The sequence below is a fragment of the Harpia harpyja genome, chromosome 3 (assembly GCF_026419915.1).
Source record: "Harpia harpyja isolate bHarHar1 chromosome 3, bHarHar1 primary haplotype, whole genome shotgun sequence".
NCBI classification, from domain to species: domain Eukaryota; kingdom Metazoa; phylum Chordata; class Aves; order Accipitriformes; family Accipitridae; genus Harpia; species Harpia harpyja.
The window spans coordinates 44,545,508-44,557,745 of record NC_068942.1 but is presented as its reverse complement, the minus strand read 5'-3'; the positions used below and the strand labels follow the sequence as shown (position 1 = coordinate 44,557,745).

At 44.7% G+C, this 12,238-nt stretch overlaps 1 protein-coding gene across 3 annotated transcripts in view; it reads left to right on the top strand.

Moving 5' to 3' along the window:
- Positions 1–10,197: 10,197 nt before the first annotated feature.
- PLEKHD1 (pleckstrin homology and coiled-coil domain containing D1) overlaps positions 10,198–12,238 on the top strand; it is a 31,368-nt gene continuing 29,327 nt past the window's right edge. Inside the window, exons 1-2 of one of the 3 annotated variants that reach the window (XM_052782350.1) lie at positions 10,245–10,345; positions 10,594–10,957. In XM_052782350.1, coding sequence (XP_052638310.1) covers positions 10,809–10,957 — 149 coding nt within the window. In that variant the 5' untranslated portion in view covers positions 10,245–10,345; positions 10,594–10,808. Of the gene's footprint in view, positions 10,958–12,238 lie in introns of all 3 variants that reach the window. The other 2 variants (XM_052782351.1, XM_052782352.1) reach the window with 2 other exon arrangements.

The following is a 12,238-nucleotide window of genomic DNA, read 5'->3' as shown; positions in this document are numbered from 1 at the left end:
AGCCTGTGTTAAGCCATAGCTACCTAAGTTTTCTCGCTAATGCTAGTCATGGCAGTCACTGTAACAGTGGATTGTGTTCTTGCTGTGAAGAAAAATTGTCTTCTCAGGCTCCTGAGTTTCTCTGGAAGGGTTTTATTTGCCTCTGACATAACTTTTGAGTTACAAAGAATAACTGGAAATTAAGTTTTAGTAGTGGTCTCTTAAGAGGCACTCAGGCAGGGGATATGAGGAGGGCTTTGAAAATTAATTCTGTTTTGTTATCTGAGCAAAAAGTTGCAGGACAGTCATTTTATTTCCTATAGGATGCTTTAGGCCATATTTTTTAGGGTTTGCAGGTTTTATTAAAAGATTCTGAAAAAATCCAGCCAGTTGCACATTGTGTGCTGTGATTGTAGAAGGGGTAAACTTTTCATATAAAACACTGAATTTGTTTTTTTAAAAGATGCAGCTCTAAAAAGAATGGCCACAGTTGGACACCTCTGACTAAAAATGTTACTTTACCAAACTTGGTTGGGACTAGATTTAACATTTTAAAACACATGTAGGACACAAATAAATGAATAAATTCAAAGAGCAAATGCTGTGTAAAAACCAGAAATGTGCTTGTCTCTTACCAAAGCATGTCCTGTTGTGTGTATGCTCTTAGAGGTTTGTAGAAGGAAGTTATTACTACTGTGGCATCCTATGGCTACTGCCAGGATTTAGGGCAAGGATGAGAATCGGAATTGGGATCCTTGGAATAACTAGGAAGTTGACACCCTGTCACAAGGCAGTCCCTAAGGAAACACCTGCGTAGGCTTTTCAGATCTGTTTGTAGGACCTGTGGGTTTTGCAAGTAAGTAGTCTGAAACTCTGTCACTTGGTAAAACTATCAGCTGGAGCAATTCAGGAAATGTTAATGGTTTAAAGCAATCTTAGAGAGTGAGGTAACCCCTTAAGCAGCTTGCAGATGGGTAATTAAGGACTCACCTTCACCTCCCTGATATGGGATGCTGCCTGGCAGTGTGCCAAGTTCTTTAGCACATGGTGGGAAGGCACTAATTGAATGCAGTCTAGAGCACTGATTGCGGAGTGGTGGAGGCTGGAAGGGACCTTTGGAGGTCACCTGGTCCAACACCACCCCTGCTCAAGCAGGGTCACCTAGATCCAGTTGCCCAGGACTGTGTCCAGATGGCTTTTGAATATCTCCAAGGTGGGAGACTCCACAACCTCCCTGGGCAGCCTGTGCCAGTGCTCAGTAACACTTGCAGTAAAAAAGTGTTCAGAGGGAACCTCCGGTGTTTCAGTGTGTGCCCATTGCCTCTTGTCCTGTCATTGGGCATCACTGAAAAGAGCCTGGCTCCATCCTCTTTGCGCCTTCCTTTCAGGTATTTGTATACATTGATGAGATCCCTCCTATAGCTGCTGACTTGACACAGTTTATGCTTGCTCTCCATACTCTCCAGCTGCCCTGTAAGCAGGACTGGGTTTTAGACATACATTTTCAGAAAAGAGAAAGGGGAATGATGCTGTTATAGGATGGGTGATGTATGCATTCCCAAACTTCATGTTTTCATTTAAGAGATACCCTTAATGGAGATGATTTCTAAGCAATTAATTAAAAAAAGGATTTATGTTTTTCACCTGCAGTTGCTATCTACAGACTTACCTAAGGACCTGTCACTTTAACAGTTGGTGTTTTAGCTGTTTCACTCAAGCAATAAGCAATCTTCTCAGCTAATTGCTTACTTTTGATTTTTCTGGTAGCTCATAGGACTTGTGTGGTTAGGAAAAAATGTAATCTCTTTATACTGGCTTAATCACAAGACAATATGATTAATGTAAAGTCAGTAGGAGAACTGAAACAAATCACAGTATTGCTATTATAGCTAGTACAGGCAGGTGCAAGAGAGTAAGGATGGGAAGCCAGTATTTTGCCAGATAGGCTCTTGTTTTTTTGGCAAGTAAAATTCAGTTTTAATGGTGAAGCATTATGCAGTATATTAGCATTCTTTTAGTGTGTTTAATAAAAATGCTGCCTTGTTAACTGGGGACTTAATCACTGCAGCCTGTTGTAAATCCTTTTGGAGATGTGAGGAAGTGCTTTTTGGTGCATTTATGTTACAAGAGTTACCACTAAAATCTTAAATACTGAGGAGCTGTGGTGTTGCAGGCTTCCTGATGATGGCTGTAGAGTGTTCCTTCATTTGTTAAGGAAAAAATTTTTCATCAGCGTTTTTATCAGAGACTCATTAGGGATGAGCGCAGCAGCAAGAAGATGAACTGTCATCTCTTGTTCCAGCTTACAAATTAAGCCATTCTTCTACTGATATATGCAAGCCTTATACAAATATCCCTGCAGGCAGAATTGCACAACATTCCACCTTCCTTATCACAGCACTTCTCCCTCTTGTCTGAGATGTCTAGAGATTAACAAATCCTTATGGTGGATTGGGGGGTTAAGAAAAATGCCTCATTTGGAAAACTTGTAGAGCTAATTAAAAGTAAGCCGTATCATTCTGATTGACACCAAAGCTATATAGTATTTAGAAAATCTAAAAGCAGAGGTGAAATTATTAGAAAGGGGAAAAATGCTTGTTCTATATCTGTATGCCCATCCAGTGTCTGAAGTGGTAATTACTTTATGATATATGATCATAGTTATGTTGGAGCCTGTGGAAGTTAATGGGCTTCTGCTGTCTGAAGAAACACTTTAAATGAGATACTCATGGTTATAGTGGGCTGAAGAGGGCTGCTAAAAACTCTGCTTACAAGCCTTAGTACTAATCTGAATGACTCTTACAGTAATGCCTCTTAGTCAAGCTTTTCTTACTTGCTTCCAGAGGGTGAAGCTCTAAGTAGAATGAGTCACGTTGTAGGACTGCAATGGATTTCCCATGTTCTGTTTTCTCTTTTTGAGGGAGAAACTGAGCGACAACTGATCTTGAACAAAACTTTGTACTACTGGTATTTATTCTGTGCAGATGCTTCACATGAATGTGATTTGGTACAGATGGAGGGCTAAGCAATGAGTCTGCCTGGGAGTTTTTCCGTGCTTTTCCCTGCAACCTGGACTTCAGCAGTACGAAAGAGGCCTCATCTACAAAAGCTGTATGGCAGCATGGCTCATGGGGAGGGTAACTGGAGGTGGTGAGGGAGGAGATGGCCCTCTTAGCCCGCTGCATTTTTGCTTTCGGTGTCCTTCCTTGCCAGGCAGTTTCTTTCATATGTCTGACGGCTCTCCTTTAACATAGAGGGTTTGCGGTAGAGCTGTCATGGTCTCCTGCTGTGATAGGTGGCACCAGTATATCTTTGTGTCTCTATTTAGATAACTCCTTGAGAATGCAGATAGGAAGGAGGCAAGAAGTATGTCTTGTTCCTGTCCTGTGTATGCGTACAGCAGGAGCCCTGAGCTCACAGTGACTGGCTGTGAGCAGGACCGAGAGAGAGAAACTTGGGAGTGGAGGCTGCTGCAGATTAGAGCTGAGGGATATAACAGAATGTATAGGTGAAGGGTGTGAAGAACATCAGTGTTGTGGTCCCTGCAGTTTCCACTCCTGAATGAAGGCCTAATTGTAGTGTCCTTAGCTTTTTAAGGCCTTGCCTTCAATGATCATAATAATGGTAGGGGTAAAGGGAACATTGAATGTGTATGCAAAAGCAGTTATGGTCTGTGTGTGTGTGCTGGGCATTTTGTGGACTTTAGATTAAATGAAAACATGGTTTAGCCAATTCTGCTTTCTGGATATGTATTTATTGTTTAAAAGTTAAGCCTATGACTTCTTTCCCTGTTTTGACCAGAGGGAACAAAGTAGAAATTAGTGGACTGCAATCAATATCTAAACTTTTGCAGTTGAGAAACACCTTGTAGAAAGTAGTCCTGCACCTAACCCTGTTCTAGAAACTTGGAGTGAGAGTTCAGATCTACTGACTGATGTTGAAACAGCTAAGGAGTGTGCTTCTCCAGAGTGGGCAGCCATCAGCCCTGGACCTCATTTACTACTTGCTGGACTGTGTTGTCAGATCTTAAGTGTTGATGGTGCTCCAGTTGTTTGCCTGTGTTAATATGTAGAGGTATTACATTTTTCCCATCCATTATTCTGCCAAGAAATCTCTAACAAATCCTTCTCTTTTGCGGGATTTTTTTGTCTGGCCGTTGTACCCAAACTACTGTATGGGTATATGTATTCTTATGATGTTCTGAATTTAGTACCAGTGTCATAGGTGAGGAACTGTGGCTGAGAGAAATCAAGTTACATGCTTAAGTCAGGTAGGGATATTGCCAGGGCTGGAAGCTAAGCCCTGTTGTACTGAACTCATTATGAAGGCAACACCTTTTCTGTGCTCAGAATTAACAGGACTGAGTAAGCAATTGCACCTTGAAGCTCTGTGCTGACTTCTGAAATAACGGCTCTAAACCTTGCCTCTGATCTGTTTGCTAGATCTCTGAGTGCTCTGGCACCACAGGGTGCAAAGGACAGTAAAGTCTTTAAAAATTGCTGAGCTGGCTTTTATGTAGTCAGTGCTACTTACGTGGCATGTGTATGCATGTCATAGGTAGTCCCTCAACTTGACTTTGCTGTTTTCTGTGCAGAAAGCTTCCAGCAGAGCTGGCTAAGCCATTGCTGCTGAGCTGTGTCACCTGGTCAAACCACATCCTTGGTAACTCTCTACTGTTGCTGTTGTCACACTTGGGATCAGGTTGAATGATGTTGATCACAAGCAGGTAAGATGGAGGTAAAATCAAATGCTCTAGGAAAGGTAAATAGAAATGCAGGTGGTCTGCAGGTTAAGCAGCAAGCTTACCAGCTCTGAACACTGTTATAAAACCTTTTCGGGGAAAGGTTTGTTCTTTCGTGTCCCTGTGCATGGAGGTTCCGCTGCTCCCCATGAGGAGGAGTGTACGCATGGCCGCTGGGCCCTCCCACAGCCTCAGAACTGGGACTGGGATTTGGCTGGCTGGGGCTGCCTGAGCAACGCGACTGGTTAGGCAGCAGTCACCATGGTCATGCAGTGCTGCCCTTCCCCAGGGAGGAGGGGAAGGGAGCATGTGCTGGTGGGTTCATAATCTAAGGAAAGCCAGAAAGCAAGTAGGGCTGTATTTATTTACTGCTGTTGAACAAGCTGCTTGTTGGAAGCAGCCTATTTAACTATTCCAGTACTGAGTATTTTTTATGTAAGCCATGTGATTACTTCGTGGTATTTAGGCTTGATGGGGGAAAAACTGGGGTATTGCAGGAAGCCTATGGGCTATCTTCTGGAGGAAGCTTTTTCTAATGTAGCTGACTACTCTGTTGTATTCTAAAGTCCCTAAAAAATGCCTGTTTAGCAGAAACCATTTTTTAAAACAAACAAAAAAACCACCACCACAGTGAATGAGTCTTCTTTCAGAAGAGATCTCTTAGTAGGATTTAAAAAAAAAAAAAAGAAATTTTCTCCTTCAGATACATGTATTGGGTTTGCATGGCAAGGTTTTGGTAGTGGGGGGGCTACAGGGGTGGCTTCTGTGAGAAGCTGCTGGAAGCTTTTTCCATGTCTGACAGAGCCAATGCCAGCCGGCTCCAAGATGGACCCGCCACTGGCCAAGGCCAAGCCCATCAGTGATGGTGGTAGAACCTCTGGGATAACAGATTTAAGAAGGGGGGAAAAAACCCCTATGCAACAGCAGCTGTCTGAGAAGAGTGAGAATATGTGAGAGAAACAACCCTGCAGACACCCAGGTCAGTGAAGAAGGAGGGGGAGGAGGTGCTCCAGGTGCCGGAGCAGAGATTCCCCTGCAGCCCATGGGGAAGGCCATGGTGAACACCATGGTGAGGCAGGCTGTCCCCCTGCAGCCCATGGAGGTCCACAGTGGAGCAGATCTCCACCTGGAGCCCGTGGAGGACCCCACGCCGGAGCAGGGGAAGAGTGAGGAGTCCTGCCCCTGAGGAGGAAGGAGCAGCAGAGACAGCGTGTGAGGAACTGACCCCAAACCCTGTTCCCTGTCCCCATGTGCTGCTGAGGGGGAGGAGGTAGAGAAAATCAGGAGTAAAGTCAAGCCTGCGAAGAAGGGAGGGGTGGGGGGAAGGTGTTTTAAGATTTGGTTTTATTTCTCACTATCCTACTCTGATTGGATTGGTAATAAATTAAATTAATTTTCCCCAAGTTGAGTCTGTTTTGTCCATGATGATAACTGGCAAGTGATCTCTCCTTGTCTTTATCTTGACCCACGAGCCTTTTATTATATTTTCTCTCCCCTGTCCAGCTGAGGAGGGGAGTGATAGAGCAGCTTTAGTGGGCACCTGGTGTCCAGCCAGGGTCAGTCCACCGCAGATGCTGAGAGAAACAGTCATTGACTGTGGTGTCAGTCCCTGAACAAGCCACCCCCCAAAAGCCAGGCTGTGAGTGCTTACTGTCCACAAGGCTATTGGGCTGGCTGCTTGCTATCAAATCCCTTTGCTTCAGTAAACTGGCATCTTATTTTCTGTCTTCCTGGAAGTTTCCTGAAGTGGTGCTATATTCACAGCTAATAGTTTAATATGACTCATGGGCCATCCAACATGGATCTGGGTGGGTTGGAAGGGCTGGGACTGGTGGAGGGCGTTGTCTGGAACAGGACACTGAGACCACATGATTCTCATCACGGGATGATGTCAGATGGGGTTATAAATCTACAAAGGCTTTTCACTTCAATGACTGTTTGCTGAATAACTCTTTTCTTTGAGCTCTGCAGGACAGCTCTGCCTTCTGATCTGACACTAAGAATTTAACCACATGCAAAGGAAACATAATCTGTCAATGTATTGCACTAGGGATGGAGGGATGGTGGTTGCTTTTGTTCTATTTAAAATAGTCTCTGTACACAGCTGTACATCTGGGAAGCTGGAACATCATTTTGATAGATGCAAAGATAAAATGTCACATGTAAGAATGATATATCATAAATGAAACCTGAGCTGGACTTTTTTTTAATTTTTCGACATTGTTCCAGGTACCTGCTAATATCTTCCATAATTGCTAATGGTTTTTTGGGTTGAAAACGGCTGCAGAGCCTATCAGAAGCTGTAAGAGGAAAGGGAATCCATATGGGAAGGCAAGTTCTGAATCTTTCCAACTCTGCCGCAGCTCTGATCCAAATCTTGACTTCCTGGCCCCAGCCTAAGGATTAGTTTGTGCTTTTCTGCATAAACTATTATTGTAAGGCTGCCCAGAACATAAAGGTATAACTTTTCACTTAAAAAAATAATAAAATACAAGCCTCCTCATTGACTGCAGTTAGCCAGTATATGTATCCTTAAACTGAAAGGGAGCATCTTTCAGCTGGAGGGTGGCCTGTGATGATGGAGTGTTACTTCTGTACTAGCTTGCACTGCTGTCTGCTTCAAAGGTTTTTTTGAGCAAAATTTTATTGGCTTGATGTGTAGGAAAAGTAGGGACAACGTATTAGCAAAATAATTCCTGTATCAGTACAACCTTTCTCTCTGCAGGAAGATTTTCTGAGTAAAGCTCCAGTGCTTTCTCTCCAGAATGTACAGTTGTGTGTCCCCTATGAGCCATCAAGACTGAAACATCCATCTAAAAATGTTTAAATTATTATTCTGGAGCAAAAATGTTTCAGAGAAAGCGAGTGAGCCTAATCTGTATCTCTGGAAGGTACGGCCACTTCACGTTGCTTTGTGTGTAACGGATCCAACCAAGTAATGTCTTTGCCTCTGCTGCTCTTGTGAGGCAGTTCCACAACCCCCTTCCTGTGACAGTTACACACCTTCTCATCTATTCATGGCCAATTTAGGTCAGTTTGTTCTATTGCAAGCATCAACCTTTACCAATACATTAAGAGGGGAAAGAATGCCTGAAACTAGACAGCAGTCAAATTTTCCCCTTTGCTCTCATTTAAACAAGTGAAGTCCTTTTAGTCTCCTGTCATACTATGAGTTAGCTATACCTGTGACCTGTGATCATCCCTCGAGTCTTTTTCTGCATCTCTTCAGGGCCAGGGAATCTGTTTGGCCAGAACTGTACAGAAGGGATTGTGTGTGGGTCTGGCACAAGGGCTTATGTCTGCCTTCACTTACAATGCAGACCACAACTGCATTTTTCTTTTTGCACTGGTGTCACACGGTTGTCCTGTGAAGGTCTTGTATACTTGGGTCTCCCTCCTCTGCTCTTATTAAATGGTGAGCTCCCAGATTAAATACAAATTTATTATCTCTGTATAAATGTCTATGTGCTTTTGGGCTATTAGGTTTCACCAAGAGCTTGCAGCAAAACCAAGTCTGCTTGTGCTTTCCTAAGGCTTTCTGTCCCCTGGAATTTGGAGAAGGCGCTTCTGCAGGACACAGCTCTCCTTACTGTGGTGGACCCTTTTCTCCCGGCCGGGTTTTGTGACACTGTTCTCTTGATCCTGAAGTTCCTGTCCAGTTGAAGTAAGTTTTGCATCTGACAGAAGTAATATCGAAGAATCTTTAAGGTGGCCGTTATGCTGTTACCTTCTGTTTGTGAGAGGCAAGTTGCTCGGACCGGTTGTGTTGCTCTCCTGCTCTTCCCTTCAGATGGGCCCCCAATTTATTTAGGCTAGTACACACGTAAAGGAAATGTTAACATAACCACTGTTATTACAGATTGCTTTGTCCAGACACCAGCAGTTACAAAATCCACCCCACTGCTATTACTGCCCTAGTGTTGCTGGCTCCTGCCCATGTTTAACTCTTGGTCACTTGACAAAAGCAAGTTTCTCTTTCCCTCCCCTGCGGCTGCGCACTCTAAAGAATTTGCTGTGACTACTCAGTCCCTTGCTTGTCCTAGAGGTCTCCAGAGGAAACAATATCTCAGTTTTTTTGATGTTGGGAGCTAGAGACCTCTTTCTCTCTCTTGATTTGTGCAAGATAAAAATAAGTAAAGAAGCAAAGGATGAAAATCTGCAGGTCACTGCTATCAGATCTTTGCATCGCCAGTGCAGTGCAATGGCAGGGGCGCTGGATCATCCTTACATGGGAGCTCTGTGTCTTTTCACTCCACATTTATAAATTAAGGTGATGCCGTTGGGCCCAGAATCCTTTTTACCCTTTGTGCAACATAATTCCAGGGAACCTTTTTCCTCTCCTGATTATGAGTAGTAGTTTCTTCTCAGTGCAGTGTGAGGAATGGTCACTACAGCATTAATACTTCTCTTCTGCAACGCAGTGGTGTATTCAAGAGTTGAGGCTCAGGTGAGATGGAGGCAGTATCTGCTGCTCTGCTCTGTTCACCACCCTCTCCCTTAATGTCACTCTGAGATGGTCTTTGACGCTGCTCGGGACACGTCCTGTCTGGGACCAAAAGGCCAGTCAAAGGCAGGATGAGAGAAAGTAACAAAGCATCGAGTTTGCTGACTCTCGCATCTAGCGGTCAATAGACACTTTTATCAGGGACCTGCATCTATAATTTCTCTAATACCAAATGCACCTTGTGAGCTGGAGGCGGGCTGTCTGTGTTTCCTCTATTTAAGATGCTTTGCAAGTGCCTGTGACCATATAAAGCTAAGCGAGCCTGTCCCCAGTGCTGTGATCTAGCGTATGGTATGTCCCAGGTTTCTAATCTCCAGGAATGAGAGAGGACCGTGTGTCTGCAGTGTGTCACTTCTGAATAACTGCACTGGGAAGGGCTGACATTTAGCAATTAGAGCATCAAACTCGATACACATAGGATGGCACAGGTTAAAACAGGAGCAGATGCCTCACAGCATGTATGTGTCTGTATTGGTTATATGATACCCCAAAACTCCGGATGTTTTACCAGGCACAATGCAGGCAGTTCTTCCCCAAATCGTAATCCTGGTGGGAAGGCAGGATGCGGGAAGGAACAATATGATGCTAACGTGCTTTCCTGTGGGCATTACAAAAGACAGGTTCTTTTGGAGGGCTGTGTTTGTATCTCTGCAGGGAGGGTGGGTTTCAAGAGAGGAACAAGGACTTAGGGAACCAGAATAAAAAGCTTGTTGTGAGAGTACTAAACGGGAGGTGAATGGAGACTCACCTGAGCTGTGTGACATATTCCTACGTCTCTGTGCTGTGGCCAGGAAGGAGCTGGTACCTAAGAGGCAGGGCAGAGGCTGCGCTTGCCACATCTCCAAGATGCAGCAAGGCACGGAGGCAGGCAGAATTTTATACTCGTAACTTTGATCAGCAATGGCCCTTTAAGGCTGAGCAAGGCGTGCAGCATGGACACTGCCCAGTCCAAATCCAGCAGCCACGTGAACTGTACCTGGGTGGCCAGCGCCAGGCTGGCACAGCAAAAGCCTTCCAATGGCAGAGGGAATCTTATTGAACTTGCTGGCTCCCACCCATTCTGCTCCCTTTTTCCTTGGGACAAATGAGAAGAACCTGTCTCCAAGTGCAATATTTTGGGGGTGTGTATCAGAGTAAGAGATGCCTGACAGTAAAACGTCCATCTTGCCCTGATTTCTGTCTGGGGTGCTGCAATGTTGAGTGAAATAACCTTCCAAGCCAGCTCCGGTGCAGATGTATTTTGGCTTATGTTATTGCTGGGAGCTTTCTCTCTGATGAGCTTTTTCTGCCTCTCTGTGTTCCTGATCTCTGGCTCTCTTCACTCTTTTTTTTCCTTGGGCTGGGATGTGTGCTGTCTGTAATGCATCAGGAAGTAATACGCAATGAGGAAACTCTCATCATCTGTGCATCAGGGAGAGAATTATTGACTGAGTGCTGAGCAGTCAAGTTATTGATTCAAACCATAGCCCAGTCTCTCCGTCTGCCGCTTGGAGTGGCTGGTTACGTCCTTCTGGTTCATTGCATTTAATCGGATTCCCTGAGCTGCCGCGCAGAGGGAGAGAGTTAGAACCAGATCCATCTATAATGTTCGCTTCAAAATCCAGTTCCGTATCCCCTTCTCCATCCATGGAGCAGGCAGATTCAGATGCTCTGGACATCAGTACCAAAGTGCAGCTGTACGGCGTGCTCTGGAAGAGACCCTTTGGGAGGCAGTCAGCCAAATGGTCCAGGAGGTAAGCTACAGTCGCTGAGGGATGCTCGGGTGAAATACAAAGCCTAAGGATGCTGGGGTAAGTTAGAGCCTGAGTGCTTGGCTCTTCAAGTGCAGCTAGCCAGGCAGAGACTAGGGGTGAAACTTTGGGCATAGTTTCCCTGCTGTTCTGAGTCTGCTTTACACACATGGCACCTCATTGTGCTTTCTTCTTTATCTGCTCAGTCCCTGTGCAACGTGTACTCCAGGGTGGGAACAGGGACTAGCTGCCTCCTCTGGATAATTATCCTACGATCATTTCATGAAAGAGGAAAAGTCAGCTCCTATATTTTGCCCCTGAACTGCTTGACTTTGTTCATTAGCACTTGTTAAAGCTCTTTGAGTCCTTTGGGTACGAGATGGCTAAGCTGGACTGATTGTGCATGTGGGACTGTGTGTGCATGTGTATGGTCTGCAGAGGTTTGTGGACCAGCATCAGTACTGCTGTGCTGCGTGATGGTGATGGCACGCTTGGAACAGCAAATGCAGACTATCTTCCCTGGGGAGAAGGTGGCTCTGAATTCTTTCCCATCTGCTGCTAGGAAGTTGTAAGCTGCTGCTGTGTGTTGTGTATCAGCAGCCAGGAAGCTTGGAGCTGGAAAGCATTTGCTATAACCTTTTACCAAGGACAGAAATATGTTCTATAATACTGAAGTGAAGGTCAGTTTGAGGTTTAAAGTTGGTGTAGTTTCTTTATGTGAATCACTGAATCTCACAGGAGAGTTTTCTGCTGGCTGTCAAATGATGAGACATGACTGTTTATGGATGGGTATTCGCACAGAAACATAGTGCAGCTCTTTCTCATTGCTCACGGGGGGTACATGATCCAATGCATTAAACCTTACAGCACTCCTGGATGGCAGATTAATGTCACTGCTGATAGATGTCATTGCCAAGTGATTCAGTTAGAAGACTGGCAGCTGAGAAACTTGCATTTTCACCCTACCACTGCCAGAGATATGTTTTGTGACCCAGGATTTGTTGTCATGATCTATTAAAGAAGGATAGTAGTACTTACCCGCCTTTAGTAGTTTGATACCAGCAGATGAAAAAGTCTGCCAGAAAAGCAAAGTAATGTTGTTTTCTTCCCCCACCTCACCTTTCCACTGGGGAAAGACACAAATAAGTCATTAACAAAAGGCAGCACAGGAAGCCGGAGCTACCTCTGGAGCTGAAAGGCAGTTTTGTAGCCTTTGTAGCACAGTGTGTGTGTCAAGGCTTTTTGGAAGAATAAATTAACCTGCACATGAGCAATGTCTGTCGG